Raw genomic sequence first — 16,614 nt, 5'->3', positions numbered from 1 at the left:
TGCAGTATAGTGGGCAAGAGAGAGCTGCAGGCAGTGCGGTCCAAGAGGATGCAGGGACCCTCCTGGGCCTGGGAGGTGTTGTGTGGAAAGTGGCTTTTGCTCTGTGTGCAGTAGGAAATGCTGGAGGGTTTTGAGCAGAGGAGTGGCATGGTCTACCTTACATCTTTTTTTTTTTTTTGGATGGAGTCTTGCTCTGTTGCCAGGCTAGAGTGCAGTGTGGTGTGATCTCGGCTCACTGCAACCTCCGCCTCCCAGATTCAAGCAATTCTCCTGTCTCAGCCTCCCAAGTAGCTGGGACTACAGACGTGTACCACCACACCCGGCTAATTTTTGTATTTTTAGTAGAGACGGGGTTTCACCATGTTGGCCAGGCTGGTCTCGAACTCCTGACCTCCTGATATACCTGCTTCGGCCTCCCAAAATGCTGGGATTATAGGTATGAGCCACCGCACCCGGCCTATCTTACATCTTAAAATGACTGTCCAGGCTGCTGTGTGGAAGAGATTGTAGGCGGGCACAGTTAAATGCTGGGAAACCAGCCAGGACCCACTGGCAATAATTCAGACCAAGCTGATGGTGGCTGAGGAGTAGTTGTGAGACGTGGTCATGTTCTGGAAGTGTCAGCAGAATCTCCTGACAGATGGGTTGTGGGAGATGGGAAAAGGGGAGGAAAGGGCAACTCCACGGGCTGGGACTGGAGCAACTAGATGGACTTGGCACCACTTCCTGAGAGTAAGGACAGGGGACTCAAACTGAATTCTCTCTGAATCCCAATCCCAGGGCTCCAAGGTCAACCTGCTGCTTTGGCTTCAAGACTCTGTAAATCTTATCCAGAAAGATAAGATCTATCCATCCAGTCATTCATTCATTTGTAGCATTAACAGACATTCACCAGTACTTACCATGTGGTAAACATAGGAGGCACTGTAGACATGAGGATTAATTAGACTCACACCCTGCCCTCAAGAAACTCATAATTTGGAGGAGATTCAGAGATCAGCCATCTCCATTTATCAATTCAGTCGTTTGGTCACTCAACAAACATTCATTAGCACTCAGTTTCTGACAAGCAAGTGTCATGGTAGAGATTGAAGTGGTTGGTCTTGCCCTTAAGAAAGTCCTAGCCCAATTGGAGAGCTTGGGGTTAGCCATCCTCACTCAAATGTGTTCATTCATTGGTTCACTAAAGAGTCACCAACATCCAGCCTGTGCCAGGGTCTGGGAGAGGACTCCTGTTGGATGACCCAACAATAGGCTCTGGTGAGTGTCTCCAAGCAACAAGGCCTTCCTCTGGAGCCCTGGCCTCCCCCCAGGGTTCCACCTGTTGCTCTCCCAATGTGAGCAAGCCCTGGTGGCAGCTGCCAGGGTCCAGTGCACCCCCTCCCCACAGCATGCTGGGGGCTAATTCTGATGTCATCTTTCTGCAGAAAACCATGAGCCCATCCCTCCAGACTGCCACCCTCAAAGCCATCTGCCCAGGCCCCATCTGACACTCTTGACATCCGCAGGTCCCAGACCCTACAATGTGTCCACTCTGGAGGCTCCTCATCCTCCTCGGGTTGCTGGCCTTGCCCTTGGCACTGCGCAAGCAGCCTTGGTCTGGCCTGGCCCAAGCCCACAGAGACAACAAATCCACCCTGGCAAGAAGTAAGCTAAGCCCCAGGCTCTGCCTGCTGCCCACAGGGTCGGGGAGGTGGGAAGGTGCCATCTGGGCTCCACCGCTAACCTGCTGGGTGACTTCAGGTTAGTCACTTACCCTCTTTTTTTCTTAGACCTCAAGTACAGAAAATTGAGGTTGTGTTGATTATATGCCAACTTCTAGCACATCCTCATTGGCACAAACTACTTCAAGGTCCCCCTTTTGTTTTATTTTCTTATTTCCCCCTTTATCCCTTATTCTCACTCCCGTATCCCTACTGCCTTGGCAGGCACTGCAGTGTGTTTAATGGATATATTTAAATATGCCTGTGTCCTTGTATGTTCGGTACTTTAATTTACATAAATTGTATTGCCATATATATCCCATTCTGGTTTTTTTACTGGTTTCACTCAGCACTACGCTGTTGACATCTATGTTGCTTCAGCTGGTGCAGAAAGAGCCATAAGATTCATCCACCCCAGTTTATTTGGCTGTTCCCCTCTGGATGAACATGCAGGTTGTCTCTAACTCTCCACGATTATAAAGTACACAGAGATGAACTTCCTTGCACGTGTCCCTGTTACGGCCTGTGGGAGAATTTCTCTGGGATATACCCAGAAGGAGAGTGGCTGGGTCCTGAGGTAGAGGTAAACTCAATTTAACCAAAACTGCAGGAATCCTCTCTAGAATGGCCACATGGTCTACACATGCTCCGGTAAGAAATGACTATACCTGTCTCCCCATGTTCCCCAGCACTGCCGAGTACTGAGCTGTATCAGTCAGCTAGGGCTGTCCTCACAAGATACCACAGACTGGGAATTAAACAACACATATTCCTTTTCTCACAGTCCTGGAGGCTGGAAGTCCAAGATCAAGATGCAAATAGGGTTGGTTTCTGGTGAGGCCTGTCTTGCTGGCTTGCAGACAGACATGTTCTCCATGTCTCCATATAGCCTTTTCTCTGTGCATGCAGAGAAAGAGATCGCTTCTGCTTCTTCTTATAAGGACACCAATCCCGTCAGTTTAGGGCCACATCCTAATGACCTCGTTTAACCTCAGTTAGCCCTTTAGAGGCCCTATCTCCAAAGACAGTCGCACTGGGGGAGGAGAGGACACAATTTGAACTGACATTATTTTTAGACTTTTTTTTTTTTTTGCCAGTTTGATATGTAGTTGAGTGATAACTACTTGTTTTAGCTTGACTTTATCTGGTGAGTGGGAAGTTTGAGCATCTTCTACTTTTGTTAACCATTTTGACTTTTTTTCTTGGAGACAGAGATTCTCGCTCTGTCGCCCAGGCTGGAGTGCAGTGGCATGACCTTGGCTCACTGCAATGTCTGCCTCCCAGGTTCAAGCGATTCTCCTGCCTCAGCCTCCTGAGTAGCTGAGATTACAGGTGCATGCCACCATGCCCGGCTAATTTTTGTATATTTAGTGGGGAGGGGGTTTCATCTTGTTGGTCAGGTGGTCTTGAACCCCTCACCTCAAGTTATCTACCCACCTCGGCCTTCCAAAGTGCTGGCATTACAGGCGTAAGCCACCGTGCCCAGCCCCATTTTGACTTCTTTGAATTCCCTGTTCTTACCTTTTGTCTGTTTTTAAATTTGCTTTTCTGGGTTTTTTTAATCCTCTTTGATTTGAAGAGACATTACTTAATTCTTGATATTAGCCCTTTGTCAGATTTATGCATTGTGAATATTTCTCCCAAACTGTCATCTGTTAACTTTGCAGGTCCTTCCCTGAACAGGAATATTTTCAAATTCATCAATATTTTGTTTTATAGTTTGTGTTTGGAGAGTCTTAAGACCTGGCTCCTACCTCAGACATATTCTACTTTGTTTTTTTCTCATAGCTTTATAGTTTTACCTTTCACATTCAAGATTGTAACCCATCTCTGGAGGCTATCTTTATGTATGCCTGTGTATGTAAGGCAGAGATTCAGCTTCTCTTCTCTGCATGTGACTCAGTTTCCCTAACTCATCTACTAAATGATCAAATTCCCAAAAATGAGGATTCACTGCTAAGCTCCCTGTGCTGTATCTGTACATTTGTTTTACGCCAATAACATAGTATTGTAAATACAACATCATTGTAAAATGCTGTTTTATCTAACAGACCTATATTCTTCCAAATGAGTTTTAGAGTATGTTGAGTTCCTTTAAAAAATTCATCTGGTGGGGCATGGTGGCTCCCTAGCACTTTAAGAGGCTGAGGTGGGAGATCACTTGAGCCTAGGAATTCAAGACCAGCCTGAGCAACATATCAAGATCCTGCCTCTACAAAAATAAAATTAGAAAATTAACCAGGCATGGTGGCACATGCCTGTAGTCCCAGCTACTTGGGAGGTTGAGGTGGGAGGATCACTTGTGCCCAGGAGTTTGAGACTGCAATGAGTTATAATTGTGCCACTGCACTCCAGCCTGAGCAACAAAGACCCTGTCTCTTAAAAAAAAAAAATCAGGCCAGGCACGGTCACTCACGCCTGTAATCCCAGCACTTTGGGAGGCCAAGGAGGGCGAATCACAAGGTCAGGAGATCGAGACCATCCTGGCTAACACAGTGAAATCCCATCTCTACTAAAAGTACAAAAACTTAGCCAGGCATGGTGGCGAGGGCCTGTAGTCCCAGCTACTCAGGAGGCTGAGGCAGGAGAATGGCTTGAACCCAAGAGGTGGAGCTTGCAGTGAATGGAGGTCACGTTACTGCACTCCAGCCTGGGCGAGAGAGCGAGACTCTGTCTCAAAAAAAAAAAAAAAAATCATCTGGAAATTTGATTGGAGTTCAAATGAATTTGTTAATTTAAAGGGAGTTGATATTTTTTACTTCCCAATCATAAACTTAGTGTATCTTTTCATTTATTGAGATTTTACTATATATCCCATAATATAATTTTAAAGTCCTATCAATGTCTGAAGCATGATTTGTTAACGTGATTCCTAGAGAATTTATAGTTTTCATTGCCATGTAAATGCTACCTAATCTTCTATTATATTTTCTAGTTGGAGTTGCAGGTACAGATGGAAGGAAAGCTGTTGACTTCTTCTGATATTCAAAAGCCTTGCTGACCTCTTATAGTTTTATTGTTTTATTTATTCTGTGAGTTTTTCTATCTAGAGTATTATATTATCTGTAAGTAGTAATAGCTTTATCTTTCCTCTTCTAAGCCTTACACTCCCTGTGCCTTTTTCTTATCTTGCATTGTAGCCAGAGCCTTCTACAGAAATGGAAATGAATCCAGAATTCCCCTCCAAGAATATTTTCTGTAGGTTTTTGGAATATAGTGTTTATCACATTAAGCTTGTTCCTTATGCCCCTAGTTTTATGAATTTTTCTTAATCATAAGTCAGTATTGACCTTTAACAAAAGTTTCTCTGCATCTAAAAGTTAATCACTTTTTTCCTCCAACCTACTAAATGATAAATTGTATTAATAGATTTTTCTGTGGTTGAACCTTGCCAACATTTCTAAAATGAACGTTTTTATGATGTACTAGTAGTTTTTTTGTGTGTGTTTTTGTTGTTGTTGTTTTGTTGTTGTTGTTGTTGTTGTTGTTTTTGCAATGGAGTCTTGCTCTGTCACCCAGGCTGGAGTATGGTGGCGGGATCTCAGCTCACTGCAACCTCCACCTCCCAGCCCAGGTTCAAATGATTCTCCTGCCTCAGCCTCCCGAGTAGCTGGGATTGCAGGTGCTCCCACCACCACACCCTACGGATTTATGTATTTTTAGTAGAGACAGGGTTTCACCATGTTGGCCAGGCTGGTTTCAAACTCCGGACCTCAGGTGATCTGCCTGCCTCGGCCTCCCAAAACATTGGGATTACAGGCGTGAGCCACTGAGCCTGGCCAAGATTTCATTAACTAATAATTTGTTTAGGATCTTAGCAAACTTTTCATACATAAAACTAATATGTAACTTTCTTTTCTTGGTATTGTCCTTGAGGCTAGGAAAGTTATACTAACCTCAGAGAATGAATTTAACATCTTTCTGTTTTTCCATTTTCTTTCACGGTTTTCTCTTTATAAAAGTTTGATAAAACTCTCTGTAAAATCTTCTAGGTCAGAAGCTCTTGGAGAATGAGATCTTCAATCACTATTTTTATTTGTTAAGAAATTTCTTAATTTCTTTGGTTATGAATGTTTTCTATTTTTCCTCATCAGAACTTGGAATGTTGTGGTTTATCATAAATGTATCCTTTTCATTTAGGTTATTGAATATATTGGTGTATAATTCTGAACCCAGGTAACCTCATTTATACAATGAGTGCAGTTAGAAAAGCTGCTTTTCAAACTTAAATGATGAAAAGTATGTGAAAAGTGCTTTGACTCTGCATATGTTTATTGCTATGACCAGTAGCAGCTTCCCTGCAGTAACCCAGAGTTCTCGGCGAAGGGCCTGATCTCAGGTAGGGTCAAGAAGTGAAATTATATTATCAGTTAGAGTACTTAGCAGCAGGCAACAGAAAATCCAACTCAACCTGGCTTACACAATAAAAAAAGTTGTCATTTTACATAACTGAAAGTCAGAGGTAGGACAAGCTCCAGGTTTGGTTCAGTCATGAGTTCAAAGCTTACCTCCAGACTAGATTTTGTCTATTTTTCAGCTCTGCTATCATCATAGTTTTATCCTCATGCTGGTTCCCAGTGTGGTAAGAAAATGGCAACCCATGGCCATTGGCACTATAGGCTGTCTTGCTTCTTTCTGATAGGAGAAAGAGAAAAGAATTTTCCCCTCAAACGTGAAACATGAGCTCTCCTGTTTGGTCTGATAGAGCCAACTGGGTCATGTGCCAACTTTGAACCCAAAACAGTCAGTGAGGGTGAGGCACACCTGATGGTTCAGATAATCAACAGCCTCATCTAGACTAGGAATTTAAAGGAGTACTTGAATCAAATCAGGGTTCAGATGAGGAAGATAGAATGAATAAATGGATAAGTGGATGGATGAATGGACAGATGGATGGATGGATGGATGGATGGATGGATGGATGGATGGATGGATGGATGGATGAATGGATGGATGAGTGGATGGATGGATGGATGGATGAATATTAGACTGGCAACCACTGGTATCTGCTGCTCACAAATTCTCAAGCACCACTATAATCACGAACCAAGAACTACCAAGAGCTCTGGCCATACCTATAGGTTCACTCTATCCTTGAAACTATTTGTTTAATATTTATCTCTCCTAGTAGACACAAAACTGGTTTGAATCCTCAGTGCCCAGTTTGGGGCCTGACACCCAGTAGATGCTCAATAAATATTTGTTGGATGAATGAATGAATGGTCTTAATATTCCTCACAAGGACCCTGTGAGGTACTGCCCCTGTTATACAGATGAAGAAGCCAAGACCCAGGGAGATGATAGAGCCAGGATTTGAATCAAGATCTGCTACTCCAGACACATTCTTGTTTGTAAGCGACAGAAACAAACATTGCTGAAACAAACAGCTCCAAGATGCTGTCTTGGAGGAGGGGGATGGGGTGTGACAAAGGTTTCTGCTACTCTGCAGTAACCCAGAGTTCTCAGTGTGGGACCTGATCTCAGGGCAGGTAAAACCAGTGAAATAATGTGCCCTGTGGTACACTCTGATGTTCATCAGAGCTGGATCCTCATCCCAGGCAGGAGGGTCTAGAGACAAAATAGGCAGGACTTAAGCATCTCCAATAGCTTTAAAAATTCCTTCCTTTGGGAGATTTATTCTTTTCTGGTGGAAGCTCCACTGGGTCCTGCAATTTATTCTAGATATGGTGTGGAGCAATTTACATCTATTCTCTCCACACTTACCCATCTAAATTTTCTCTTCAACCAACATTGACTCTGATCTACATCCCGTATGTTAGCTCCGTGCTCCAGACTGAAATACAGTGTTGGGTGAACTTTCAACCAGGATACCCCCCTTTGAGCAGCTGTTTCTGCCAGACCCTCTGCAGGTTTTTTTTCTTTATTTCTCACATCAGTCTTGCAAAGCATAATTTCATTTCATAGATGAAGAAGGTAGATCTCCATGGGGAGGCGGTGACATGCACCACTCACTAAGCAATCAGAGCTTGCACCAGCCTGCAACCCAGGTCTCTGAATCCCAAGCCCCCCACCTTTTCCATGACACTGTGCAAAGTCAGTGGTCCTTGTGCATTTCCAGTTATTGCTCAGGGCCTCATAAAGCACAACGCAGAAAGCCGAATCCAGAACATCCACTTTGGGGACAGACTGAATGCCTTGGCACAAGTGGCCCCAGGGATGGTGGGCTGGCTAATCAGCGGCAGGAAACACCAGCAGCAGCAAGAGAGCAGGTGAGACCCTGAATTCCATCCCTGGCCCTGGAACTCTTTATAGAGCTCTAGATCGAAGGGTGGAGCTGATGGGGGGCTGGGGAGGTTCAAGGCCTGTAAAGAGGGAAGGTAGGAAGATTGAAAGAAGAGAAGGTGGAAGGCCCACACGAGGAAGAGTGGGGGCCCAGCTGCACAAATCAAAACTGTGTGGCACTGTTAGGGCCACTCTGGGGCAGCTTGCAGTCCAGGGCTCCCGCACCTGACTCTTGCCCTCAGAGCATCTGTAAAAGAATCACACTCCAAATCCCATTGCCAGGCCCTCTTTATAGACGGGACAGTCTTGTTTCTCAGCAGGAAGCCTTACCTGTTCTGAGGTCCCTCACCCTTGCGGGGCCTCTGCTCTTTCCTTGTGCAGCATCAACATCACCAACATGCAGCTGGACTATGGTGGGATCCAGATGTCATTCCATAAGGAGTGGTTCTCGGCAAACATCTCGCTTGAATTTGACCTTGAATTGAGACCGTGAGTCATACAGAAGCAGCATCTGAGAGGTGCTAGCCCTCCTTGCAGGGAACCTGGGAAATCCAGATCTTTCTGATCCCAACCTAAATTCAAATCCTGGCTTCCAAAGCCACTTGCTGTGTGACCTTGGGCAAGTCACTTCGCCTCTCTGAGCCTTGGTTTCTTCACCTGAAATATGGATTACAATCATTAGTCAGTGGAAGGAAGTCATTTGCTCATTCAAACCTATGAGAGTTCACAACAACTGGGCTTGATAAAAGAGAGAAAGGGAGAACTGCTGTAATCATCTCATCGCCCCTGCTCACCATCCTCCTGTTCAAACTATCCTTTGACATCCACTGCCCCCAAGAAAGGGAGGATGCAGCTAAATGGGAAAGATTTTTGAAACAGAGATTAGCTCTCAACGTTTGAATTTCCAAAGGCCTATTTAAGGGATTTTCAAAGTTACTCTGGCTACAGCTGTTTTCTCTTTAATCACTGACTTCGGGATTTAACTGGGCCTAGTTTGTTGAAAGGACTCAGAGTGCCAGGGGAAGCCCTGACAGTGGACAGTGCCCATCTTTGCCAACACGGAGATTTCTACTCTTTCTCTACCTCCTCCCCTTGCCCTTCCTCCTCCTCCTTTCTTATCTGCAGGCCCTTCGATAACAACATCATAAAGATGTGTGCACACATAAGCATCGTTGTGGAGTTCTGGCTGGAGAAAGACGAGTTTGGCCGGAGGGATCTGGTGATAGGCAAATGCGATGCAGAGCCCAGCAGTGTCCACGTGGCCGTCCTCACCGAGTAAGACCCCAGCTGCCCCTCCCCAGAGCTGGGCCTCCTTCCTGACAAGCCCCAGCTGCAGCGTCACTTCCTGACCATCTCCTAAATTAGTCCAAAGCAGATCTCATCCTTCCCCCAGGATCTGCTCTTCCTCCCGTGTTCCCAACCGTGATGACCCTACCACCCTCCCAGAAGCCAGACTCTTCTCCCTCCCTACTCCTCAGGCCCATCATCACCAGTTCCCATTAATGACTTCCTAGTAGCCCTCAGGTTCTCTCTTTCATCTCCATCTCCTACTCCACTACCCGGAGCACTACAAGAGCCTCCTCCTGGCTTTCCCGGATGTCCCCTCCTGCTCTCCATTCCCCATCCTGCAGCAGAAATAACTTTCTAACACAGAAATTTGGCCATGCCCAAGCCCCTGCTCCAAAGCCTCCAGTGGTTCCCAGTGCCCTCTGGATAAAGAGCAACTCCCAAATTTCACTCAAGGCCCTGCTTGTCCTCTCCCCTGCCAACTTTTCAGCCCTTTGTCCTCCACCGCACACCACGCATTTTTACACCACTGTGCCTTTGCACATGCTGATCCTGTTGCCTGGAATGCCCTTCCCATCTTCCCTGAAGCTCCTCCTTATCCCTCATTCATTCATATGTTTCCCAAAAATCTACTGTATGCCAGCACCACACCTGATGCTAGGGATACAGTGGTGAACAAGACACAAAATACAGCTTTAATAAAGCTCCATAGATTGGCTGACCAAGTCTTTCAATTTCAACTGACTGTAAGTCCCTTGAAGGCAAGATTTGTGCCTGATTTATCTCTGTAATTCTGGAATGCTGAAAGCAATGAAGACCTCAGTGGATGTCTGATCATTTGTTCATCAGATATTCATTGAGTACCTAGATTGTACCAGACATTCATGGGAGGACAGTGTAAGGGAAAGACTCTGGAATCTGGTGCTCTATTGCCATGTTTCTTACGTAACCAGCACTTATTAGCTGTGTGACCTTGGGCAAGGTCCAAGCTACCCCTTTGACGATCACTGACAATGATACTTCTGGCATGGGGCTGAGTGAGGATTAAAAGACTGTGGAAGACGTACTCAACACATACCTCCTGGCTTTAATGTTGCCTAGATTGCTCTGTTCTGTTCTGTACCTCTACCTTTCTTTCTAGGGCTATCCCACCAAAGATGAAACAGTTCCTCCACAACCTCAAAGATAACCTGCAAGAAGTTCTCCCACAACTGGTAGAAAGTCAAGTAAGTTCAGAAAAAACTTTGCATCTTGAGCAATCTTGAGTCCGAGGGTCAAGGCATATCCACTGGCAATTTAGCAAAGGATTTCAAACATTGGGTTTTGGAGCTTGAAATATCTCAATTTGAAACTTCAGGTTGGCCATGAGTTTTGTCAGGCTATCTTTGAGCAAGAGACTTTGCCTCCCTGAGCCTCAGTGTTCCCACCTGTAGTATGGGAACCACCACAGTCCCTGTCTTATATGATGAGGATTTGTGGAGACAAAGCGTGGAAGTGTTGTGCATGACACTGAGCAGGTAGTTGGCGCTCACTACCAGGGAGCCACTCTCGCCATGATTCCTACTAGAAAAATCCCATGGACTTAAAGTTTCCTGCCACAGGCACTTCAGTTTTCCTTTTCCAGCCCCTGGCCTGATCCTTCTCTCTGTGCTGATGGTCCAGGTATGTCCTCTGATCGGTGAAATCCTCGGGCAGCTGGATGTGAAACTGTTGAAAAGCCTCATAGGTGAGTGTCTGGTCCATCCAGTGAGGACTCCTTAGGACTGGCAAGGGGCTGAAAGAGGTACCCCTGTCCCTGGAGCCCCCAGGGAGGCCTGCTAAGGGGCATCTGCATGTGCTGTGAGAACACTTTAGAGGTGACCATATTATGATGACCACACTGTCCCCCAAGAGAGCTGGGACAGCAGAACGTACCCCTACCAAGCAGGCTGTGCCCTGCCAAGTCACTGAAGTCATCAGGTTACCAGGGATTCTAGCTTCTCCCAAGATCTCCACCCAATCCAGTAGGGAGCACTGGTCCCACCCCAAACCTGAGACCATCTCTACTCCAGTTACAGATAAACAATTACAGTCCCTGCTCATATAGAGCTCATAGACTAGTAAAGTGAAGACACCAAGAAGCAAATAATTCAGCATCATTTGGGGAGGGTTTTCATGCGAACACTCCTGACACCCGCCTTTGGTCACCATGGATAGATGATGGTTTCCCTTCAGTGTGGGAGTTGGGAGGTGGGCACGCTAGTGACAGATGCTACCTTTTCTCTTTACAGAACAGGAGGCTGCTTATGAACCAACCCACCAGGAATCCAGCCAACCCTCTGCATGCCAGGCTGGGGCGCCCCCCAGCTGACTACTGCTGATCAGAAGGAAAGTCCACATCTTGGGACCTTAAGTCTCCCTTAGAGTGGGGCTTCTGCTACCCTAAAAACTTTGCCCCAGACCCTGTGGACATCCCATCCTCTCCCACAATAAACTCTAGCTCTGAAGGATGCACAGGTCCCTCCCGCCTGGGCCCTGGGGTTTAGGTCTAGAAGTCAGACCTGATGAAGTATCCTCCTGAGAACAAATATCCCTACGGTTGCTCATCAGCCCAGAAATGCCGACAAAAAAAAAAAAATGCAGGGAGGGGCCTGTTGAGATTTCTCATTCTCTCATTCTTTCATTCCATATTTACTGGGCACCTAATATGTGTTAAGAATACTGCTGGGCTCCAAGGGGGTGTAGAGAAAGGGTGAGAGAGTGGAAAAGTGAAACCATGGGCACCAAACACACCTGAGCTCACCTTCAATTCGGCCCAACTGGCAGTTCCATGAGGGTGTAGGTGCCATGCAGCATGGTGACCCATGCCCCAGCATACAGCTGGCACAGAGTGCGTGCTCAGTAAATATTTGTGGCTCAATGAGTGGTTGGATTCTAGTCTTAGGCTCCACTAGCTGCATTTGGGACAAAGCTTATTACCTTTCTGTCTTCATCATTTGCAAAATGGGAATAGAAATCTTGCAAGATGTGGAACAACAGAAGCCATCCAACGCTGCTGGTGCGAGATCAGTTCTACCACCACTTTATAAGGCATCTCTTTTTTTTTTTTTTTTTGAGACGGAGTCTCGCTCTGTCGCCCAGGTTGGAGTGCAGTGGCGCGATCTCGGCTCACTGCAAGCTCCACCTCCCGGGTTCACGCCATTCTCCTGCCTCAGCCTCCGAGTAGCTGGGACTACAGGCGCCCGCCACCACGCCCGGCTAGTTTTTTGTATTTTTAGTAGAGACGGGGTTTCACCATGTTAGCCAGGATGGTCTCCATCTCCTGACCTCGTGATCCGCCCGCCTCGGCCTCCCAAAGTGCTGGGATTACAGGCTTGAGCCACCGCGCCCGGCCTAAGGCATCTCTTAAAGTTAAACATAGGCTTGCTTTACAACTCAGCAATTCCACTACTTAGTATATTCTCAGCAAAAATACATGCACGTGTGGAGCAAAAGGCAAGGAAGCTCGTAGCAGCAACGTTCATCATAACCCCAAACTCAGCATCCCCCCGTGCCCATCAAAAGAACGAATAAATAGAATGGGCAGATATCTTGTGGGATGGGCACCCACTGGAATCTCTATAGTGATGGAAATGACCAAAAATTGCCCACAGCCACATGGACGAATCTCATAAACAGAATGTTACATGAAAGAAGCCATAGGCAAAAGGGCACGTGTTGCATCTCCCATTTATGTGAGTCCCAAAACAGCAAAACTAATCCGTGCCACCAGAGATAAGATAGTGGTTACCTTGGGGCAAGGGTGAGATGCTAAGAGGGCATTGAAGGGGGCTTCGGGAGAGCTTATAACATTCTGTTTCCTGATCTAGGTGCTGGGTATGGGAAGGGACGTTTGGTTTCTGAAAACTCATTGAGCTATTTACATATATGCATTTTTCTTACGCGTAATGCACTTTAACAATTTTTTTTTTTTTTTTTTTTTTTGAGACGGAGTCTTGCTCTGTCGCCCAGGCTGGAGTGCAGTGGCCGGATCTCAGCTCACTGCAAGCTCCGCCTCCCGGGTTTACGCCATTCTCCTGTCTCAGCCTCCCGAGTAGCTGGAACTACAGGCGCCTGCCACCTCGCCCGGCTAGTTTTTTGTATTTTTTAGTAGAGACGGGGTTTCACCATGTGAGCCAGGATGGTCTCGATCTCCTGACCTCGTGATCCGCCCGTCTCGGCCTCCCAAAGTGCTGAGATTACAGGCTTGAGCCACCCCGCCCGGCCACTTTAACAATTTTGCAATAAAAATATTGGCCGGTTGTGATGGCTCATACCTGTAATCCCAACACTTTGGGAGGCTGAGGCTGGAGGATTGCTTGAGGCCAGGAGTTCAAGACCAGCCTAGGCAATGCAGCAAGACCCTATGTCTACAAAAAGCTTGAAAACTTAGCTGGAGGTAGCAGCACGCACCTGTAGTCACCACTACTTGGGAGGCTGAGGCAGGGGGATTGCTTGAGCCTAGGAGTTCAAGGTTACAGTGAGCTATGATTGCAAAACTGCCCTCCAGCCTGGTGATAGAGCAAGACTTTGTCTCTCTAAAAAGTCCATATATGTATTTATAACGCAGGATGCTTGTAAGGAGTAAAGCCATGAAAAACCATTTGCAGTATATTTCATATGTGATGGGTTCATGGAAAATGCTTATTAAATGTCACTTAATCCAGCCAGGCACAGTGGCTCATACCTGTAATCCCAGCTCTTTGCGAGGCCAAGGTGGGTGGATCATTTGAGCTCAGGAGTTTGAGACCAGCCTGGCCAACATGGTGAAACTCCGTCTCTACTAAAAATACAAAAATTAGCCAGGCATGGCGATTTTGTTGCCTGTAATTCCAGTTACTCAGGAAGCTGAGGCAGGAGAATTGCTTGAACCCAGGAGGCAGAGGTTCAGTGAGCCAAGTTCATTCCACTGCACTCCAGTCTGGGCAACAGAGTGAGGCTCCATCTCACCAAAAAAAAAAAAAAAAAAAAGTCATTTAATCCATTGTTAATGATTTGACTGTTGATTATTCAATTATTAAATATGGATTCCCACTCTCCTCCAACCAAGACTTGAAAAAGCAACCTGAGAAATCAAAGGAAAATAAAACACACATATTAATCACAGTAGCACACACATTAAGCACTTGTTATATCCAGAGCTTTTTGGTGCTCAGAGCTTACATCCAGCATCTTATCAATGCCTCCCAGCAACCCCACCAGATACAAAATTTCAGCTCACTTTATAAATGAGAAGCCTGAGGCTCGGAGAATAAAGTCACTTGTCTAAGGTCACACTTAAGGAAATGGCCACATTGACTGCACTCAGGCAGCCAGCTCTAGAGCCCACGCTCTCAACCACCGTCAGTCCTCCCTCCCAGTCTTCCCTTCCTTCCAACACCCCCCACCCAACCACACACACACTCACGCACACACACACACGGTGGGGACTGATGAAATATGTGTTCAGTGGGACTGACAAGCTCAAATAAGGAAATGTCAACAGCTCAGAGATGAGAATAGGGCAGGAGAATCTCACATCTCTGTCTTTGAATTCAAGCTCCCTAATCCGAAATGCTTCACCGGGGATTTGCAACCCTAAACGCTAATGTTCTCCTTGCCAGCCGTGAGCTTGTGGGGTTCTTCCTGCTCATGATTCAAAGAGCAAACACAGGAGGGCCAGGCCTGGTCCCCAACAAGGCTACCTGGTTCACTGGTGAAGGCAGCTTTTGTCTGCCTTCCTCCTGACCGTTTCTGGGCTGGTGCAGGGCTCCCTGTAGGGACCTCCTTGGGTTTCTGGCATTCTGTTTTCATTTTAAGGTTCATGGAGCACAGACTCATTACATTTCCTCCTGGAAGGGCTTGTTGGACAATGGACCTCTATTAGGATACTGGGGTTCACACTGGGGGATGGTTTAAGGCTCCAATTCAGCCCCAAATGTTCAGAACCTCAGTCCTGGCTCTGCCCTTCTGTGCCTTATAACTTCCATACCCTCCCACTACTGGGCACTGACTCTGTGCCAGGTATTGGGCTGGGAGCTACATGTGTTTCCCCAAATTGGAGGGGGTGCAACAAATCAGTTCTAGAGATCTGTCATACAACATTGTGCCTACAGTTAACAAGGCTGTGTTGTACACTTAAAACTTTGTTAAGGCCAGGCACAGTGGCTCACGCCTGTAATCCCAACACTTTGGGAGGCTGAGGGGGGCGAATCACCTGAGGTCAGGAGTTTGAGACCAGTCTGATCAACATGGTGAAACCTCATCTCTACTAAAAATATTAATACAAAAATTAGCTGGGAGTGGTGGCACACACCTATAATCCCAGCTACTCGGGAGGCTGAGGCACGAGGAATCACTTGAACCTGGGAGGCAGAAGTTACAGTGAGCCGAGATTATGCCACGGCACTCCTGCCTAGGAGACAGAGCAAGACAGGAAAAAGAGAGAGAGAGAGAGAGTGAGAGAGAGAGAGAGAGAGAGAGAGAGAGGAAGGAAAGAAGGAAGGAAGGAAAGAAGGAAGGAAGGAAGGAAGGAAGGAAGGAAGGAAGGAAGGGGAGAGAGAGAAAGAGAGAGAGAGAGAGAAAGGAAGAAGAGAGAAAGAAAGAAGGAAAGAGAGAAAGAAAGAAAGAAGAAAGACTGTGTTTAAAAAAAACAAAACTCAGTGGATCTCATGTTAAGTGTTCTTACTACAATAAAATTTCTTAAAGCTGTGCAAGCTGTGCACGGTGGCTTACACCTGTAATCCCAGCACTTGAGAGGCCAAGACAGGCAGATCACTTGAGCCAGATCACTTGGCAAAACCATGTCTCTACAAAAAACATGAAAATTAGCCAGGCGTGGTGGTGCACACCTAAAGTCCCAGTTACCTAGAAGGCTGAAGCGAGAGGATCACCTGAGCTCGGGAGGTCGAGGCGGCAGTGAACTGTAATGGCACCACTACGGTTCAGCCTGGGCGACAGAGTGAAACTGTCTCAAAAGAAAAATGGGGGGTTTGGCAGGGGAAGCGCTCCATCAATGGGAGGGCTCCAGGGAAGATGGGCAGGTGCTTTCTGAACTGAAAACTGTGATGCAAACTTGCACTTAAAGTAAGGGCACTGAAGCCAAAGATGACAGTCCGACTTCACCTCTTCCCAGCTGAGATGACCCTGGGCAGGTCACTGCCCTCCCTGAGCCTCAGTTTCCCCACAGGCTTGTTATAGGTGGCATAAAGCACTAGTGTCTCACGAAAGGTTGTTTATCATTAGTAGTAGTATTTTTTTTTTTTTTTTTTTTTTTTGCAGATGGAATCTCACTGCCCTCCCTGAGCCTCAGTTTCCCCACAGGCTTGTTATAGGTGGCATAAAGCACTAGTGTCTCACGAAAGGTTGTTTATCATTAGTAGTA

General features: G+C 46.4%; 1 protein-coding gene across 2 annotated transcripts; it reads left to right on the top strand.

Annotated features, from left to right (window-relative positions):
• The first annotated feature begins 1,292 nt into the window (after positions 1-1,292).
• On the top strand, positions 1,293-11,772 carry BPIFA3 (BPI fold containing family A, member 3). Of its 2 annotated transcripts, XM_011979754.1 has the most exons (7): positions 1,293-1,647; positions 7,783-7,933; positions 8,328-8,435; positions 9,072-9,221; positions 10,375-10,459; positions 10,896-10,959; positions 11,504-11,772. In XM_011979754.1, the coding sequence occupies exons 1-7, from the start codon at positions 1,524-1,526 to the stop codon at positions 11,581-11,583; spliced, it is 762 nt and encodes a 253-aa protein (XP_011835144.1). In that variant the 5' UTR covers positions 1,293-1,523; the 3' UTR covers positions 11,584-11,772. The 2 variants fall into 2 exon arrangements, with proteins under 2 accessions (XP_011835144.1, XP_011835146.1); XM_011979756.1 differs by lacking the exon at positions 8,328-8,435.
• Positions 11,773-16,614: the final 4,842 nt, after the last annotated feature.

This window comes from Mandrillus leucophaeus, unplaced genomic scaffold (assembly GCF_000951045.1).
Source record: "Mandrillus leucophaeus isolate KB7577 unplaced genomic scaffold, Mleu.le_1.0 Scaffold206, whole genome shotgun sequence".
Lineage (NCBI taxonomy): Eukaryota > Metazoa > Chordata > Mammalia > Primates > Cercopithecidae > Mandrillus > Mandrillus leucophaeus.
The sequence above is the reverse complement of the archived record's forward strand: the minus strand, read 5'-3'. Positions and strand labels throughout refer to the sequence as shown.